The sequence below is a fragment of the Canis lupus genome, chromosome 26 (assembly GCF_011100685.1).
Source record: "Canis lupus familiaris isolate Mischka breed German Shepherd chromosome 26, alternate assembly UU_Cfam_GSD_1.0, whole genome shotgun sequence".
NCBI classification, from domain to species: domain Eukaryota; kingdom Metazoa; phylum Chordata; class Mammalia; order Carnivora; family Canidae; genus Canis; species Canis lupus.
In genome coordinates this window covers 10,661,123-10,681,295 of record NC_049247.1, presented here as the reverse complement: position 1 = coordinate 10,681,295, position 20,173 = coordinate 10,661,123, and the positions used below count along the sequence as shown (strand labels likewise).

The window sequence follows — 20,173 nt, the reverse complement described above, 5'->3', positions numbered from 1 at the left end:
CAAGGGCTGTGACTGTCTCATTCACTGTTGTGTCCTCACTGGGCATAGCGCTGGGCACATGGTGCTCACTTATTTGCTAAAGGAATAACAGCATTTGCTCTTGCCTCTGCCTGGCATTCTCTCCCCCTCTAGATCATCACATGGCTGGTGGCTTCCCATTATTCACATCTCAGCTTAAATATCACCTCCTCAGAGAAGCCCTCCCTGCTCATCACTCCTAAAGCAGCCACGATCATGCTCATTGCCCAATTTTATTTCCTCCTTGTTGTGCTATCTCCATTTGAAGTGAACTCATTGGTAGATTAACTATTTCTATCCACTAGAGTGTTAGTTCCACTAGCTCACTCATTTTGGCTGTTTTTCTTTTTCTGCTTGTTTTGTTTTTTTTGCCATGGTGTCCCTAGTATCTGGGACTTTGGGGGGTACATAGTATGTGCTTAATAAAATACTTGTCAACTATAGAGTTGAGTGAATAGTACATAGTTGAATACAGTGATAGGTTTGTTATAAATCACCGGGGGCAGACGTAATAGGAACAGATACAAGCTGGGAGGGATCATCTAGGCTTGGCAGGTCAGTGAGGGGACATTTACACAGGAGGAAGGAGCCGTGGATGCTGCTCAGGAGTACCAGTGTGCAGAAGGGCAGAAAGGTGGGCACAAAGTAAGTACTCAGCAGGTATTGGTCATTAGTACCTCTGATGTGCATAGTACATCATCATAATCCCTCTTGTGGTGTTTAGCACCACATAATAATAACGATTGCAGGTTTATGAAGCACTTTCCCAGGAGGTACTCTGTGTACCCTCCCCTCAGCTGTGTGTGGGAGGCAGTATTCGCTTCCCATTTTACACCGAGGAGAGGTGACATGATGGGCCAAAGCCGGGCCACTGATTTTAACTATGGGTTCACTTCCCCTGTATGTGTCCCGTCTGTCCACCTGACCAGGAGCTCCTGGAATGCCCCCAGCCCCACAACACATATTGGATCCATCCGTGTCTCCCTCCAGTTCACAAAGGCGACCCCAGCTCTCCCCTACTGCTCAGACACACCCAGGATAAGTGTCAGTGGGGTGTGTGTGTGTGTGTGTGTTCTTAGGACTTTGGGTCTGAGTGGGCGAAGCCCAGAACAGGCACTTTACAAGTCACTGAAGGGATGGATGCAGGAGGAAATGTCTAGGAATTTTAAAATTATGGTTAAGAAATTACTTTTAGAAGAGTTTGGAGGCTATTAAAATACATATGTATATATACATAGAAGTGAAATGCTGGGTCATGTGGTACTCGTTTGCCTTGTTGAGGAACCACCAAACTGAACATCTGAACATTGCAAATGCAGTTGAATCGTACTCTTCAAAATGATTTAGATGGTAACTTTGACGTTACGTATTTTTTTTATCACCAGAAAACATACACAGCACCTATTCTTTAGAAAGCTGATGTTATTTTGTGAATTTAGTAACACAAATTGGTATCTTTATAACTTGCTAATACGTTTATTAGGCTTGGCATATTGGGGGGAGCTGTTCCTCTCTCCCCGGGGATGACACCCTGGAGTGATTCTCCCCAGACCCTCTTCCTGTCAGTGCCACCTACTTGCTTCATCCGAATCGTAGCTGTTGGCTTCGTCATCCTCCTCCTCTGGGGGTGGGGGCTGGCGGGCAGGGGCCACGGCAGGCTGGGGAGCAGCAGCAGACGCTTGGGAATAAGGGCCCGGTGGGGGGCCTGCTCGGTCCTCCCTGGCTCCGGGTGCTGAGTAGCCCCCAACTCCCCCTGTTCTCTCCTCCCGGAGTGGGGCAGTGGCCCCGGCATAGCCAGGGTCTCCAGGAGCCACCTCTGTAGGGGAGAAGGGGAGAGGGCAGGAAAGAGGCAGCTGAATCTCTGTGTCATGACAGCAGTGACTGCTGCAGCATGACCATTAGTGATGACCACCTACTGTATACCCAGTGCTCAAAAAGCCTTGTACCACACCCACCCGAGCCCAGCCACGGAGGATCACCACAACCAGCTGATGGGGAGAAAGAGGCACACCATGTTATTCACTGGTTCTCAGAATGCTGCCTTTGTCAAAATCACCCTAGGGAAGCTTGCAAAAATGCAGGTTCTCAGGCCCCGCCCGGACTCAGCAGGCAGTGCCACGGGGCCTTGGAGTCCATGTCTTATAACAAGTCCCAGGAGCTGATTCAGATGCAGGTGAAACACACCTCATGGGGGTACTGATCAGTGGTGTGGGCTCTGCAGCCAGACAGCCTGGGTTTGAATCTCTGCTATGTGACCTGGGACAAGCTACTTAATGGCTTTAAGCCTCAGTTTCTTCATCTGTAAAATGGGAATTATAATACCTGAGGGCACTCAAAGGGCAGTAGCTATTATCTCTTTAAAATTATCTAATACGTGTATAGAAGTGAGCTAGAAAGTAATGAATAAGCTGTAGCTCTAGTAACTGATGACGATGCATGTACTTCATATGGAAGAATCACTGTCCCTTAATATGATCTTTTTTCTTTTAAAGATTTTATAATCTATTCATGAGAGACACAGAGACACAGGCAGAGGGAGAAGCAGGGACTCGATCCCAGGACCCCGGGATCACGCCCTGAGCCGAAGGCAGATGCTCAACTACTGAGCCACCCAGCTGTCCCCACTTAGTGTGATCTTAATCTATCCCAGGCCATGTGCTAAGGTTTTTTATGCCTTACTTTGTGTAATCCTCCCATCGATTCTTGAGGTTATTCCCATTTCAGAGATGAGGAAAGAGAGGCTCAGGGAAGTTAAGTGACTTGATAGCTGGGAAGTGATCCAACAGCTGGGAAGTGAAAGAGCCAGGTTTTGAATCCAGGCCATCTGTGTTCTTAACTACCATCTGTGTTGTCTGTTTCTATCTATCTAGTCTTAGGACTATCTAGAGTTTTGGAATTAGGGAGGCCCCTTTGGGCTCATCAGATGGGTCTCTGGGTACAGAAGGGGCAAAGCTCTGGCAGCCCCTTCTCTCTCCCACCCAGGAAGTGGGAAAGGGGTACTCACTGGACAGATACGGGAAGAAGGAAACACTTGCCTGGTCTCTGATCTGGAAAGCGTCCTGCTGGCCCTGGGCTGGGTTTGCTGCCTCCTGGAGACCCTGAATGGGGAAAAGAGAGACAGATGGAGCAGAGAAGGTGGCATCACTTGGGTGTTCTTCCCTAACCCCCCACCCCCGATTTCAGGGGTGTAGACACAGGCCTGGGGGCAGCAGGTGATGGGCAGAGCTAGCCAGGGCTGCAGGTATGGCCCCACTGCGGGCTTCTGGGGTCAGAAAGACCCAGGTTCAAACTTCTGTGCTTCCTTCCTGGGTCTCAGTTTCCTCCTCTCTGACAGGGGGATGCTGTACCTACCCCCTAGGCTGTTACGAAGTTGATGAACAAATGGAGTAAGAATTGTTTGTGAGGTGATAGGCAAGTTTATGCCTTGAGTCCACCATGGCTATGGGGTCATTACTGGTTCAGTGGATTCTTTACAACTACATTTCCCAAAGCACGGGATGCAGGGGAGAGCCACAGGGAGGGAGCATGAAATAACATTCAACCACACAGTGAGAAAGTGACTTCAGTTCCCACTGCCTGTCCCAGCGCCTGCTCCATCATGGGACCGTCTCATTCAAGTGCTACTTCCCTCTAACTCCTCTCTAACTTTTGTAAATTTCCCTTTTGAGAAGAAAAGAACAAGCCGGGGGCTCAGCACCTTCAGCAGGCCAGTATACTGAGAATCTCACTGCACTGCTTTATTTCACTACAGTAATTTTTATAATTATCCACTGCAATGGGTTGAATTGTATTCTCCAGAGGATGCTGAAGTTCTAATCCCCTCCACCTGTGCCTATGAATATGGCCTTATTTGGAAAGAGCATTTTTGCAGATGATCAAGGAAAGATGAGATCATCAGAGTGGGCCCTAATGCCATACGACTATGTCCTTATAAAAAAGGAGGAATTTGGACCCGGAGAGAGACATACGTAGAAGGAAGACAATGTGAAGACACAGGGGGAATGTCACCGACCGGCCAAGGAAGGTGTGGGCCACGAGGAGCTGGGAGAGAGGCATGGAGCAGAGTCTCTCCCTGCCAGCACCTTGATTTTAGACATTTGGCCTCCAGAACTGTGAGACTATAAATATCCATTCTTTTAGGCCACTCGGTGTTTGGTACTTTGTTACGGCAGCCCTAGTAAACTCTTGGTGTCTTTAGGGTATGGAATACTGGTTTCTCATTTATGCCATTATTACAGGTTTCTCCCTAAAATAACAAAATTCTAACTTCCGAGTGGCATTATTTCTATTGTTTTGTGCAATCCATATTTGCACAGGTTTTTCCATATTACTCATCTCTTTGGTCACCATTTCTCCCTGGCTCTCGCACTGCTGCTCTGGAAGCATCTGTCCCCCACACTTCCTTGAGAGAGAGTCTGTGATAGCAAGTTTTCTTGGCTGCATTTTTTCAAGTGAATCCATTTGAAGAAACATGTTAAGGAGTAAGAGCGCAGGTGGCAGGTGCATGAGGTAAGGTCTGTGAGAGGGAGTGACAGTGCCTGAGGTGGGACAATGATGAACGAAGAAGCCCTGGCAATGAGGGTCAGTTGCTCCTGTCTCACCCTTGTCTGGCTTCCCCACCTGCCCAGAGGATGCTTCATTCTCAGATCTTTGAAGTGCCGAGAGTTTGTTGGTGGCTATGGCTTTGCAGAAAGCCCGTGTGGGCTCTGCAGACAAGGACAGGAGACATTGGGGTCACAGCTGAGTGACAGTCAGGGCTGCAGGTACCTGGCTGCCCGGGCTGAGGAGGTGCTGGGCTCTGCATGGAGGCAGGTGCAGGTCTGGAGGCCTGCACAGAGTTGGCCCGTCGCAAACCTGAAGGGGAAAGGAAAGGAGACAGTTGTCATGTTCCATGCTTGCACACATGTGCATGCATGCACACGCACATACACATGCACATGCACACACAGAATGGAAGCAGGACGAAGCCTGCAGCTGCTCAGTGGGCACGAGGTAATGCCTTCTGGGTTTGAACTAAATGCAGGCCCCCGACACTCTCAGCTCCTCCAGAACCCCTCCTCCCCTTGGTGCCTTCTCTCTGTGCAACATTCAGATGCCCTGAGCAGGTCAGAGTGGCAACTCGTGGCAACACAGGTGTCGAAAAGTGAAGGTTTTGTGATGTTGCCTCCACCTGTGTGACCTTGCACAAGTCCTCTGTGAGCATCAATCTCCTCATCTGGGAAATGGGGATAAAAGTACCTACTTCCCAGGGTTGTGGTGGAGATGCTATTATACAATACAGGAAAAGGGCACAGAACAGTGCCTGGCATGGAGTAAATGCTAAATATTATTATTGAATCTGGTCTCTGTCTTCACATGGACCTAGCTCTGTGTTCGGCTTCTTGTATAAGCTGTGTGACTTTGGGCTAGTCATTCACCCTCTCTGAACCTCAGATGTCTCAAGGAGGCAACAACTCTCTCTACTGGGTAATAATGAGTTAACAGCTATTTAATGCTTACCATGTGCCACCTTTCAGGGACTCTACATATAAGAATTTATTTAATCTCTATACCTCATGAAATGGGTGCTGGATTATCTCCATTTTCCAAATGGGGAAGCTGAGCACAAAGGGCTAAGTAGCTCACTTAATATCTCCTGACTGGTTAGCGGCAGAGCCAGGGTTTGAATTCAGGGATTTGGTCTCCAGAGTCTGCCTGAGACCATTAGGTGCTACTGTCTCCTGCACAGCTTCTGGGGAATCAAATGGGATAATATACACAGCAATTCCTGGCATATAGATGGTATGACATTCCTGGAAGAAAGCCCCATCCTCTCTCATGTCACTGGGCTGGATCCCACCTTTCCTGAATTTAGCTCTTTGTCACTGCAGAGATGCTTGAATGTTAATGACAGAAGGTGCTTTGCCATTTCTGGTTGGGGGTTTACCAAACCTTTGTCTTGTCCCAGGGTCCTGTGGTAGCACTGTGATTTGTTCATTTGGGTCATTGTTCATTCATTCATTCATTCGTTCACTCACTCATTCAACAAGTGTTCATTGAATAACTACCAAGTGCCAATCCCTAGGCAAAGATGGACAAAATCCATCTTAATTCCTCCAAGAGTTCATGGCCCCCACAGAGGAAGGAGACAAACACTGAAATAATGAGCTTATAAAATAGGAGTAATAGCCAAAATCCACTGAGTGCTTCAAATGTACCAGGCCGTGAGCATCACGTCATGGAACCTTTACAACGTGATGTCATGTGTGGTATTATGGTCCCCATTTTGCAGTTGAGAAAATGGAAGTTAAGTGTGCCCGAGGTCACATAGCTCAGAAGCAGCTAGGACCTCCGACCAAGTTTATGACTCCAGAATCCCTGTCCTTAGTTATTATGTTATACTTGGCCCAGGAGGTAAGAAGTGAACAATCGTGCACACTGGGCCCTCAAGGCATGCCAGGCTCTGTCCCAAGATCTTTACAAGTACCACTGTGAGGTTTCAGTTACTTAATCCTTAGAGCAACCCCATGAGATAAGACCAATTACTGTCATTCTTCCGATTTTATAATAAATGAAAGCCTGGTCTTGATCTGTAATGGGAATGCACAGTTGGTAGGTGGTAAAGCTGAGATCTGACCCCACACAGCCTATCCTGGCATTTGTGCCCTTGACACGGAACTGAAATGGCCATATAGGCAAATAAGTAACATCATGGGGGATGGAGGCAAGAGGGGGCCTTTGGCTGGGGGGGAGGGGACAGCTCCATGGCACAGGTGGCCTTTGGACTTGGTGTTTGGGCGTGTCAACATGAAAGGGATATTGATGCCCAGATGACCTCTGTACCCTAAAGAAAAGTTGGGATGATTTTGGCTTATTCCACAGTACTAACTCCAGGTCCCAGATCTGCAGAGAAGGAGGGCACAGGGAGGTACTGGGATTACTGAATGGGAAGTGCAGAGCTGACTTGATTCTTGTAAAAGATCTGGGGCCTGAGTTGCAAGTCATCCTCTGCGCTCCTGATGGAATTCCCTCTGGGGCTCAGTCTGGCTCATCACTGAGGGCTGCCAGCATGACTGAGCCTTTTATTACACTGCAAGGGCATCTGGGCTCCAGGAAGGGTTGCAATCATCCCTTCTGCAGATGTCACAGAAAAGGTGGCATGGACATGTCTGTGTTTTGGAGCACCAGACCCCTCTGAATAACCCCAGTGCCACCACATAGGATTTGAATTGCCATACCTGTGCGATGTGTGAATGATATAAAAATACAAGATGCGGGAGCTCCCTCTGCTCAATATCTTTCTGTGGCTCCCTAGCACCCTCAGGCAAACATTTAAACTCACTTATCTAACTTTTCAGGCTTTTGAGCAATGGTTCTCAAACTCTGGCATTCACTGAAATCACTTGAGGAATTTGCTTATAAGAAGTGCAGAGTCTGGGTCCTCCTGATCCCAGAAATTCTGATTTAGGAGGTCTGGAACGGGCAGAGGAACCAATTATTTTTTAACATTTTATTTATTCATTCATGAGAGACACAGAAAGAGGGGTCAGAGACATAGGCAGAGGGAGAAGCAGGCTCCTTGTGGGGAGCCTGATGCAGGACTCAATCCCAGGACCCCGGGATCATGAACTGAGCGGAAGGCAGACGCCAACCACGGAGTTACCCAGGTGTCTCGGAAGCAGTGCTTTTAACAAGCACCTAAGGTACATGGATCTGCTGACTCCCTGCTTTCACTGCTCTCTCAGGGAAAGAGATTCTGGCTTTAATATGTTTTAGATGGTGACAAGCACTAATTAGAGCTGTGTATCAATACTCTGGGAACTCAGAGGAGCGGGCAATTAACTCAGCTCCAGGTGGAGCATGTGGATGCTAGAAGCTTCATAGGTGGTGGTAACATTTACACTGACTCTTGAGGGACAGGGGTCAAATCTGGCTCAAGAATGTTGCCTTTTCTCTCAAGAGGCAAAATAATACAGAGGCTTGGGACTCCTGGGTGGTTCAGTGATTGAGCATCTGCCTTTGGCTCAGGGCTTGATCCCAGATTCCCAAGATCGAGTCCCTCATCGGGCTCCTTGCCTGGAGCCTCCTTCTTCTCCCTCTGCCTGTGTCTCTGCCTCTTTCTGTGTTTCTCATGAGTAAATAAATAAAATCTTTAAAATAATAATAATATTCCAGAGGCTAAAAGCACAGGCTTCATATGCAAAAGCTAACTAAAAATGGATCAAAGTGGGGCACCTGGGTGGCTTAGATAGTTGAGAATCTGATCTTGGTTTCGGCTCAGGTCATGATTTCAGGGTCGTGAGACTGAGATTCTCTCTCTTCCTGTCCTTCTGCCCCTCCCCCACTGCTCTCGCGCTCTCTCTCTCTCTCTCTCTCTCTCTCAAATAAATAATTAAGTCTTTGGAGTGATTGCTTAGGACACCCAAAGCAAAGAAGACAGAAGAAAAGCGGAAAAATAGGACTTGTCAAAATCAAAAACTTTTGTGCATCAAAGGACACTATCAACAGAGTGAGATGACAGCCCACAGAATGGGAGAAAACATTGACAAATCATAGCTCTGACAAGGGATTAATATCCAGAATATCTAAAGAACTCCTGTAACTCAACAACAATAAAACAGACATCTCAATTAAAAAAAAATGGGTGAAGGATGTGAACAGACATTTCTCCAAAGAAAATACACGAATAGCCAATGAGCACAGGAAAAGATGATCAACATTACTAACTATCAGGAAAATGAAAATAAAAAATATGAGATACCACTTTACATGCATTAGGATGGATGGACACACACACACTATACAAATGTTGGCGAACACGTGGGGAAACTGGAACCCTTGTGTATTTCTGGTGAGAATGTAAAATGATGAAGCTGCTATAGAACACAGTATGGTGGTTCCTAAAAAACTTAAGCACAGAATTACCATATGATCCAGCTAGTCCACTTATAGGTATATCCCCCCCAAAATGAAGAGCAGGGACTCAAATAGATATTTGCACACCAATGTTCATTATTCACAATAGCCAAAAGGTGGAAACAACCCAAGTGCGCGTCAACAGATGAATGGATAAACAAAATGTCTGTCCATGCAAGGGGACATTATCCAGCCTTTAAAAGGAATTCAGATTCTGATACAAGCCACAACATGAATGAACCTTGAACACAAAATGCTAAGTGGAAGAAGCCAGTTACAAAAGGCCACAAATTGTATAATTCCATTTATATGAGATGTCAGGAATAAGCAAATCAATGGTGGTTAATGGTTACCAGGGGCTACAGGGATGGGGGAAAGAGGGAATGTGGAATTATTGTTTAATGGGCACAAAGTTTCGGTTTGGGATGAAATGGTTCTGGAGATGGTTAGTGGTGATGATTGCATGACAGTGTGAATACACTTAATGCCACTGAACTGTATACCTAAAAATAGTTAAATTGGTAAATTTAATATTAAGTATATTTCGCCACCATTAAAAAAGATGTTTAAAAAAGCACTGTCAATAAAAACTTCACCTCTAGAAGAGAAACACAAGAAGCACAAGGTTTGATGCTAGACAGACTGGATTTTTTTTTTTTTTTGACAGACTGTATTTAATTTGCATTTGAACCAGTTATCAGCGTGTGACCTAGGGCAAGTGGCATCACTTTTCTGAGCTCAGTTTCTCCATCTGTAAAATGGGAATAGTAAATTTTCGTAACAGGGGTTGGGGATGTGACAAGGATTAAATGAGACGATCTACGTGAAGAGCCTGGGTCAGTATCTGGCACATAGCAGGTACTTAACAAATGTTCCATGATGCTGTAGATTTGAGAAATTCTTCTTTATGAATCTGAATCATAGGTTCCTTAGAGGGTGTACAGGGTGGGTTGAGCACAGGGTATGTGCCCAGGTCTCTTGCCAAGGAAAAAAGGGACCGAGGGCCTAAGCTACAGATCCGCTATTGAGGAAGAGAACCCAGAGGTCAACATGGGACCTGAATATCCAGCCCGTCTAACTTTGGACCTAGTCTTACCCCTTGCTACAAAGGAAATGAAGCAGCTGTGAGGGCTCACACATGGCACTTTGTGAGTTAGGAAGTTAGGGAGCTCAATCTCTTCCCATCCAGGAGACCTCTTTTCCGAAGTCCAGGAATCAAGGCTTCCCACCAGTGGGCACTCTTGGCAAATAAACCCCCTGCGAGGGCAGCCACGGGACCTGCAGTGAGCTGAGAGCACCTGTGAGGGACATTCTGGCCATGCTGACCCACCCCATCCTCACGGACAGTAGAGGCCACTGATCACAGCAACCAAGAACTTGGGTGGCTGTGTGAGAGGGAAGCATCCCTACTTTGTTCAAAGGCATGTTGCATTTTCCTCAGGGCCTAGAGTCAGAATTGCTTCTGATTTGTCTTTCCTGTACCATAGACTACAGCGTCTAGAACAGAGCGTGGCACATAGTGGATGCTCAATAAATACTGAATTAATACATGGATTAAGTCATTGTCGCCCCCATCCCTTTTGATTCTCCTCATCCAGGAAGCCTGTCTGGATCTGCCCATGTCTCCTACCTGCCAGGTTCCGGCTGGAGTCACCCGCAGCTCCACCGTGGCCATGGTCCCAGCTCTCTGAGTCCCGGCTGGCTGAGCTCATTCGTGCCTCGGAGGCCCTGCGCACAGGAGGCCCATAGCTTCCTCGCCCGGGAGCAGCGGCCAGTTCAGGACCTGGAGGTAAACGCACACGTTAAGTGAAGAAAGGGAAACAGAGAGATGGGACAGAAGGGCTCCTGTCCCAAAGTAGAAGGCTGAGTGCACAGAACCCACCTGTCTTCTGATCCGGGCCCCTCCCGTCTTCAGCTCCCATTTATTATTTCCATTATTTCCTGTGCATGCACAAGCACATGTGAGCACACACAAACTTTAAAAAGTAAACTGGGATCATTAGCCAATGATCACGCAAACTGTCCTGGAATGTGCTCTGTTTACTTGATTTTATTTTCCCCAGGACTCACCAGGTATGCTCCAACCTCAGGTCCTTTTACACAGGATATTCCCAAATGTTCTGTGAGCCTTCTCTACCCCTCACCCCAAACAACAGCTCCTCAGACTGTCCTTCTGTGGCCATTCCATCCAACATGGAGCCTCCTGCCACATCTATCCCCTTCATTTTTCCTCCAGATGCCATCACTACCTGGTATTCCATTGTATTTGTACAATACTGTTTGTTGAGTATCTGTCCCCCACCCCCCCAGGACAATTTTAGTTGCATGAGGGTAAGGATTTTGTCTGTTCCATTTAACACTGTATTCCTAGGGGCAGAGAACAGAGCTTGGAACTCACTGGGTGTCCAGTAAAGGTCAGTTAAAAAAATACTGAACGTTTCTATCATGGGCATAATTCCAAATCTATAATAGACATTTACATCATTCAATTTTAAAAGATGCCTAATATAGCATGGTATGGCTATATCAAAATCCCATAATCAATCCCATAATCGATCTTATAAACAATCCCATTAATGAACATTTAGAGTTTGGCTACCATAAATAGTGATACGATAAAAATACTTACACATGTACCTGTTTATATTGGTTCTTGTGTTGCTCTTAGATATATTCCCAGAGAGGGATTGCCAGATCAAATGGTATATACCCTTCAAATTTTAATAAATTGTGCTACAACCACTTCCAAAAGGCTAGAGATGATTAATAGTCCTACCAACAGTTTGTAAAGTATCCATTTCCCCGACATTCACCAGCACTGATGTTATTACCAGCTATATTTTAGGTGTCACTATGCAATGCTGGTGATGTTACTTCTTTCTAGTGATGCAAACAGGTGTTCATCAACCATAGTTTGGGAGTTATTTGCTTTGTCCAGAGTTTATCTGATAAGTGAATTCATTCTATTTATGTGTATGTCTGTGTCTCTAATGTTATATAGTATTGGCCGATATTTACTAAGTGCTACATTCTGCAAAGCACCCCCCTATGTAGTATCTTCTTTAATCTTCAAAATAGCCCAGTGAGTTGCCAACCCCATTTCACAGATGAGGAAAGAGTCTCAGGGGGCTAGTCGACTTGACCAAGCTCATGAGGTTAGGAAGCAGCAGAATTGGAACTGAGATTCGGGTTCTCCTGGTCTCAGATGTCCCAGATCTTTTTATTTATTTATTTATTTATTTATTTATTTATTTATTTATTTATTTATTTACGATAGAGAGAGAGAGAGAGAGGCAGAGACACAGGCAGAGGGAGAAGCAGGCTCCATGCACCGGGAGCCCGATGTGGGATTCGATCCCGGGTCTCCAGGATCGCGCCCTGGGCCAAAGGCAGGCGCCAAACCGCTGCGCCACCCAGGGATCCCCCAGATGTCCCAGATCTTGACGATTAGCCTAGGCAGTCTTCTCAGCCTACAGGGAGTAATGCTTAGCCAGGAAGAAGGTTGCTCTGGGATTAAAACTGGGGGCTCCTCAGGGATGCAATGTAAATTAAGAATTTGGTAACTCTCTGCAAGGAATAGACATTGCTTGTGCCATGTCAGGAAGAAAGCACTTATTGGATGCCTTCTAAGTGCAGGCACCATAGTGCACTCCTTGAGAAGTCGTCCTACGGGAGACATAGTTGGACATTTCAACTTCTGAGACCGTCAACTATAACTTAGCTTCCAGAAGTACTGCCTGCACTCAACCCCAGAACTGTCAATTAGACCAGATTTTATCACTTAGTGTTAACTGAAATCATTATCAGGGCCTTGATGGTCAGTCCTATCTGTCTCGCTTAATTAAAGTATATTTGTATTGTAGTTGCTTTTTTCCTTCTTTTTACTTTTTTGCCTCTCCCTTTTATCATCATTTTACTAATTAATAATAATGCTTGGATAATAGTGATAATATCTATAGCCATGGTAATTTACTAATTTCCTTTCTACTCATCTTTCACTTTTAATTAGTGCAATTTCAGATACGCTGATGGTTGATAGAAGTATCAGGAACAAGGAAGGCCTTCCCAGCAAGTCCCCCTCGGGCTCCAGTGTGTATTTTGGTGATTGGAGTCTCTCAGTTTCCAATTTTAATCTCCATCTCTGTTGTACCTCTAAATACTCCCATCAGGGATGACAACAAAAGCTCATTTGGCAGCCTGGCATTGCTAGGGAGTTCCCTGTGCTACCCTCTCTTTTTAAAGAGGTTTTATTTTAATTCCACTATTATACAATAGTGTGACTGTATCACATGATATGACATATTAGTTCCAGGCATACAATGTAATGATTCAACACTTCCATACAACACCCAGTGCTCATCATGACAAGTGCTCTCCTTTATCCTCATCACCTAGTTCACGCATCTCCCCCGTCCCTTCCCCTCTGGTGACCGTCAGTTTGTTCTCTAGAGCTAAAAGACTGTATCTTGGTTTCTCTCTCTCTCTCCTTCTGCTTATTTGTTTTGCTTCTTAAATTCTACATATGAGCAAAATCATACGGTATTTGTCTTTCTCTGACTGACTTATTTCACTTAGCATTATATCCTCTAGCTCTATCCATGTCGTTGCAAATGGCAAGATTTCATTCTTTTTTATGGCTGAATAATATTCCATTATATCTATATCTATCATGTCTTCTTTATTCATTCATTAATTGGTGGACCCAGGCTGCTTCCATATCTTCGCTACTGTAAATAATGCTGCTATAAACATAAGGGTGCATGTATCCCTTTGAATTAATGTTTTTGTAGTCTGGGTAAATGCCAGTAGTGTGATTGCTAGATTGTAGGGTAGCTCTATTTTTAACTTTTTGAGGAAGCCCCATACTGTTTTCCTGTGCTATAAGGGTTCACGGTGAGCCGTGCAGAGGATATAGGGGTTCTAAACCCAAGACCAGCTGGGTGGAAACACAGACATGATGTTAGGACATCCTCCAGGTAGACCTGTTAGCCAAGATCTATCCTTGGTCCTAAAAGGGGAAGCTGTTTTGTCCTACCTCGGGTTGGAGCCCGGGTGGCATGCTTGGGCTCAGGCGTGACCTGCTCAGGAGCAGCAGGCTCACTGGCGGGCTGCTGGGGCTTGGCCTTCCTTATAGGCATAGGCTGTGGGAGGACCTGTTTGGGGAAACCCTTGAAGAACCATGCTCCAGAACGCTTCCACACCTGGGGTAAGAGAGGGAAAGGATGAAGACATGGCAGCCAAGCACTGTTAGTCCTGCCTTCATGAGTGCCAGCTTTTAACTTTGCTCGCTGCCCTCAGCACACTGACATGGTACATAGCCTGTCACAAATCGTATTTGATTCACACAACATCCGCAAACACCCAGGAGAAAGGGCCTGAGTATACCCATTTTCTTGATGGACGAAGTTGAATATCAGAAAGGTGATGAACTGGTATAGGGTTACACAGTGAAGAGAGTGGAAGGATAATAACTGGACTCCATGTCTTCCACCTCTTAAATGTGGTGTGCTCTCTACTTTTAGGAAGAGAAAAGTCACAGAAGTGGGAGAAAAGAAAAGAAATTCATTCAAATGCTCATGGACTGTTCTGCCAGAGTTTACCACTGGGCTGGCTCCTTTTGACTAATCCCTTATGACATATACCTAAGTAGGTTTCCCAGCCCTGAAGTGCCACCCTGTTTCCCTGGTTACAGTGAGGAAGGGAGGATTGCACAAGCAAGGAAGGGAGCTCTAAAAGTCAGACAGGAAGGACCAACCCACTCACCTCTCTCTGCTCGATGCAGATTTTGCAGAGCCACACGGGATGCGGGCGGTTATTGGAGGTCTCCACGCCACACTTAGTGCAGACATTCTGGGGACAGAATATAGCCCAGGGCACACTCAGATATGCCAGGTTTTGAGCTGCTAGCGAGCGGGGCGAAGGGGCTGGGAAGTGTGGCAACTGAGCCCCATTCTCTCTTGGTGGATGTAAAGAGCTTGAACTCTCCTCTCTCCTCCCTCCCATGACTAAGGCCAGTTAGGATTAAAGTTCCAATCTGAGTCTTATTTCCAATAACAAGAACTGTGTCACTCCCTGGCCTTGGAGGAGTGAATTCTCTGGAGTTCTCCAAGAATCCCCGTGGGGTCTGAGTGTTCAGTATCCATACAGGGGAGATTGCTGACATTAATTTTCAAGAGGAAAGGCCATATGTTTATTTGTTTGTTAATTTATTTCTTCTTTCTTTTCTGCATGAATCATGACATAACCTAGACTATGGCTGCAGGTTCAACTTTCCAAAGAGATGGCAGTCACCCGTGTAAAAGCCATGACTGTGTGATGGAACGTTATTGGCTGAGTTTCCTGGCAGTCAGGACAAAAAGGAAAACCCAACAGGTCAGGAAATTGTTACTATCTGCTTTGACTGCAGCAGGTAAGTGTTTTGGCCTTGATAAACTTTCCCTGCTATTGCATTCTAAGTGCTAAGTGGGACCCCAGGCAGGAAGTGCCAAGTTACTTTATGGATGTCCCCGGCCCAGGGGTTCCCCTGACTTCCTTTCCTGGGAATCGGGCAGACCCAAGCATAGTTGCATCTGTGTCCTGGAATCATCAAGTGCTGACAGCTTGAGGGAAGGGTACAGGGTGGAGGGAGCACAGGGAGACTCCCCTTCAAGAATGAATGCTTTCAAGAAACCCAGCAGCTCTAACTAGACTGGAGAGGGGCTTCCTAAGCCAGGTAAAAGGACACTTGGCAAACTTGCCATGATGTAGACACCTGCCCAGCATGCTCTTTAGCCTGACACATAAACTTGCTAAGCCACAACCAGGATACTTGCAGGCTGGAACACAGCTCAAGTCCTACTTAGGCACCCAAGCTCACCCAGGATGGAGCTGCGCTCCAAGGGGACAGGAGGGGAAGAACTTCTTCCAGGAGAGGAACTAGAATCAGGGTTGCCTAGAAGATAGTTGGGCATGGGAGCACCCCCACAGGAATCATATGCTGGCAACTACCTTCAGGACCCAAGCTCCACCCCCAAGACCCAGGGCCCCCCGGAGTGGCTCGAACCCAGGCCTAGTTCTGTGCATGAGATGAGTGGGGAAGCAGGGAAGAGGAGGGTGATGGTACCTTCTTACAGTCCTCACACACCACACAGGCAGAGCCCAGCATCCCCAGCTGTTCTCCACATAGGATGCAGCGGTTCACCCCATCCCCGGCCACGTTCTTCCTCATGTTCTCCAGACGGTCCACCAGGCGCCTGGAAGCAGAGACAGGAATGAGGGCCTGACAGGACCAGTGGCCATGAGCATCTCCCAGAGTATCAGGTTGATGGTCTTACTCTTCTCTGAGCTGTGGGCTCCTGAGTATCTGATGATGACTGTTGGACCCTTTCCCAGAAAAAGGTAGGTGCACATGAAATCCTGATAGATTTCCAGACCATGCCCCAAATCTCCCATATCTTCTATTGACTGCTGATTAAGCACCTCATCTAGACTTTCTACCTCATGTCATCTCCTCCAGGGAAACTGCCTTCTGAGCTCCAGATTTGTTGATCTAATTGTCTACAAGATGTCTTCACTTGGGTGTCTTCACTTGTCACTCAAGGTTTACTTGCAGCTGCTCTTTATCTTGGCCATTCTCCAGCCCTGTCCCTAGCACACCTGCTTCCATTCTCAGGATGGAGCTGGACGCTGCCTGCCCCTCCATGGGCTGGCTTCCATCAGCGGGCACCCTGGGCATGGGAACTGCTGGGATGTGATTTGGGCATCACAGGCTCTAGAAGGCCCCTGGCAGCCCTGCCTGGCAGCCACCTGATGCTGACTCTCCCCACAGGCCCTCCTCACTCCTGCCATCCCCTCAATGTGCTCTGACTCGCAATGTTATAAATAGCAGCTTCTCCCTTTGTGCTTCATTCAGCAGAGAGCCGCTCTGCCCCGGGAAGAGCCAAGAGCAGCCTGCAGGCTCCAGAGCCTCTGCTGTGACCCAGATCGGACAGAGCTGCTTTGGGAGGCAGGACGCACAGAGCCAGAGTGGTACTCTTTCTTTCCTCCTCCTCCTCCTCCTCTTCCCTCCCCCGCTGTCTCTATGTTCTTCCTAGAAATTGTTCTTATAGGATGATGGGTGGGAGCGGGCACCGGGCACAAGCCCCACTCCATGGTCTCAGAACACAGCCTAGAGTAACAGTAGCTGGAGTTTACTGAGCACTTACTATGTGCCAGGTGGAGAGACAAGCACTCCACATGGATTTTCTTAATGAATGCTTCCAGCAGTACAATAAGCTGGGCACTATTCTTGTCCCCGTTTTCCAAGTGGGGAAACTGAGGCACAGGCAGGTTAAGTGATTTACTCAAGTCACATAGCTAGGAGGTGGAGAGAGCTGGGATCCAGACCCGACAGTCTGTCCTGAGTTCCTGTTCTTAACCACAACACAACCATGCTGCTTTGCGCCAAGCAGAGCCACAAGGATCTTCCTGAACTGTCTGATCTCCACTCTGCTCCATCCCCCTCCAGTTCCCAGACCAAGGGAGACCCTCAGTCATTGGTAAATACCAAGTTACACACACCCAGCTAACCCAGCTGCTTCTGTCTGCCTGCCCCTCGCTCCCCTGAGCATTTTGCCCCATCATTTTGTTTCCCTGAAAAGCTCTCAAAGCAAGTTTGAAAAATCTGCAGTTTGGCCCAGGATTTTGCCTCTCTGGGCTTCAATTTCCACATCTGTAAAACAGAAGGTGTTGGGCTGAATGAGTGGTTGTCAAACTGTGCTTTATGGCACCCCGGGGTTCCTTAGAGCCCGTTTAGGGGCCACGCCCTAACCCAGTGGGAGGCTGGGGTGATTCCACAGCATGTCTGCATTTATCTCTTTTGTTTGCTTAGGCTGTTCAATTAGATTTCCTTTGGAAAGCTATGGTTTAAGGAAACGGCCTGAAGCTGTCTAGAGCAGATAAACTTCAGGAGGACTTTCAATGCTGTAGAATTATAAAATATGATGAGACAATGAGGTGAGCCGATGGAGGTGGAGGATGGTAAATGCATGGTGATGTTTTTCTTGTACACACTTTTCTCTTTTACCATTTCTTCCCCCCTTCATCCACTGCCCTAGTCAGGATATGGTTAGATTTTGTTTTTCTCACTCTGTCAGTACAGGTCCGCAAGCACAGAGAGGGTAAGAGGCTTGCCTGGGGTTGCTCAGCGAGGGCGAGAATCTAGTTCTCTGTGTCAGTAAATCATCTTTGCTCTCCATGAAGCCCTCCTGGCTTCTCGCCTCAGGTCAAGCCTCAGGAAGACAGCACAAGACAGATGACCTAGTTCTCAACTGCGGTGTTGTTTGCTCTGGAAACTTAGAGGCTTTCCTGCCTCCTCTTGGAAAATCAGGGCCACAGATTCACTCACCGCTTGCAAAACCCACACTCGAGCCTCCACCCACATGCCAGTTCCTTCCACCACTCACTCCTAAATGCCTAAAGGCCCCATTAACAGGCCTTGTATGGAGAATGTCTCATTAGCTTCTATCTGTGCAGCAAATGGCATGAAAAACAGCAGATTTAAGATCATCATTCAGCTGTCCAAGCTCAGGGACCCTTGTTATGCATGAATTTGGTAGAGGCCAATAAGGAGAGAAGGATGTAGGGTGGCAGGAGCATACCTTCCTTTTCTGCTCCAAGATCGGATGAGCGGGCGGGGGTGGGGGTGTTCCTGCAGTCTGGTGTTTGGACAACCTCTCTGTGGCCCCAACACAGACACCTCCAACAGCCAAAGATCATACATTTAGAAATGAAACTTTGCAGGAAGCTAAGTCAAAATTATATCATGGAGGACCGTGGGTCACAGATGGGTCTTTACCTTAGTGATAAAACATTTCCATTTCTTTATCCCCAAAGGAAAGTTTATCCTTTCCAGTCTTGGCAGGAGGACCCTATATGCATCCTGAAGGATGCCTGCAACCCTCAATGAGTGTCAGTCACCCAGGGAGCATTCGAAAAGAATATGGGAATGCCTGGGTGGCTCAGTGGTCGAGCGTCTGCCTTCTGCTCAGGTTGTGATCCTGGGGTTCTGGGACTGAGTCTTGTATCAGGCTCCCCACAGGGAGCCTGCTTCTCCCTCTGCCTATGTCTCTGCCTCTCTCTGTGTGTCTCTCATGAATAAATAAATCGAATCTAAACCTCATCAGCTGTGGATCTGCTGAAGCCCCGTGAGCAGTACTGTGGCATGCAGCCCTGTGGAGAGCCGCCACATGGGGGGATGTCCTCAAAATTCAGGGTGTCTCTAGATCATCTGGGGAGAGTGTTCAGCATGCAGACAATGGTTCTGTGGGATTGCAGTGGGGCCTGGGAATCTGAATTTTGAAGCGGCTCCCTGTCTGCTCCTGATCCTGGAGAATTTCTGGCCATACTATGGGAAGCCCTGTAGAAAGGAAGGGAGCAGTAGGACAAACCACATGGGAAGATGCCCTCATTATGTGAAAGGGGGAAAGAGACCCCCCAGGACCCAGGATGTAGAGTTGTAGTTAGGGTATGAATCTGGGTTTGGAACACGCACATCCCAATCTCTTCGTGGTGTTCGCTGGACAAAAAAATAAATTAGAAAGGAAACGCACCCAAATATTCAGTGATAGTCACTGGGAGGTGAGGTTATGAGTAACTTTTATTTCCTTTTTTGTTTTTAATTTCCTTCTTTAAAACCTCTGCCTCCCTGCCTCAAGCACCCGATTAGCCAACCTCCACTATGTTTCCTTAACCTTCCATAATGAACACGTGGTGTCTTCATATTAAAAGAGAATGTGTGGAACCCCTGGGTGGTTCAATGGCTGAGCATGTGCCTTTGGCTCAAGTTGTGATCCTGGGATCCTGGGATAGAGTCCCACATCAGGCTCCCCGTAGGGAGCCTGCGTCTCATTGTGCCTATGTCTCTGCTTCTCTGTGTCTCTCATGAATAAATAAATAAATAAAATATTTTAAAAAGAGAAGAGAATGTGCATATTTGAAGATAGTGAACAGGTAAGGCAGGGTTAAAAGCCGTGTGTTCGAATCCTACCTTCTCCAGTCAATGACCTTGAAAAGCCTGTGTTCTCTGGGGGCCCTTTCCCAGATTTACTGTGGGGTTAGATGAGATGCAACTCAAGTTTCGTCCCCCGGGCAGATGGTCAGGGAGTATCAGAGCCTGAGGCTGAAACATCAAGACTTCCCCTGGTGTTTTGAAATAGAAGATCCTCGGTGCCTAAGAGAAGGACCTCTCTGTGTTGGCAGCCTGGTTTGTTTGCCTGTCTGATGCCTCCACATTAAGTGCCCA

The 20,173-nt window shown here is 47.1% G+C and overlaps 1 protein-coding gene across 6 annotated transcripts in view; it reads right to left on the bottom strand.

The window, feature by feature from the left end:
- The window catches only part of RPH3A (rabphilin 3A), a 265,289-nt gene that overhangs the window by 23,236 nt on the left and 221,880 nt on the right, over positions 1-20,173 (bottom strand). For all 6 annotated transcript variants that reach the window (XM_038575153.1, XM_038575152.1, XM_038575151.1 and 3 more), the window contains 7 exons: positions 16,016-16,145; positions 14,677-14,763; positions 13,949-14,114; positions 10,544-10,696; positions 4,786-4,872; positions 3,054-3,116; positions 1,595-1,834 (listed from right to left, as the gene is read on the bottom strand). In XM_038575153.1, coding sequence (XP_038431081.1) covers positions 1,595-1,834; positions 3,054-3,116; positions 4,786-4,872; positions 10,544-10,696; positions 13,949-14,114; positions 14,677-14,763; positions 16,016-16,145 — 926 coding nt within the window. The remainder of the gene's footprint in view (positions 1-1,594; positions 1,835-3,053; positions 3,117-4,785; positions 4,873-10,543; positions 10,697-13,948; positions 14,115-14,676; positions 14,764-16,015; positions 16,146-20,173) is intronic.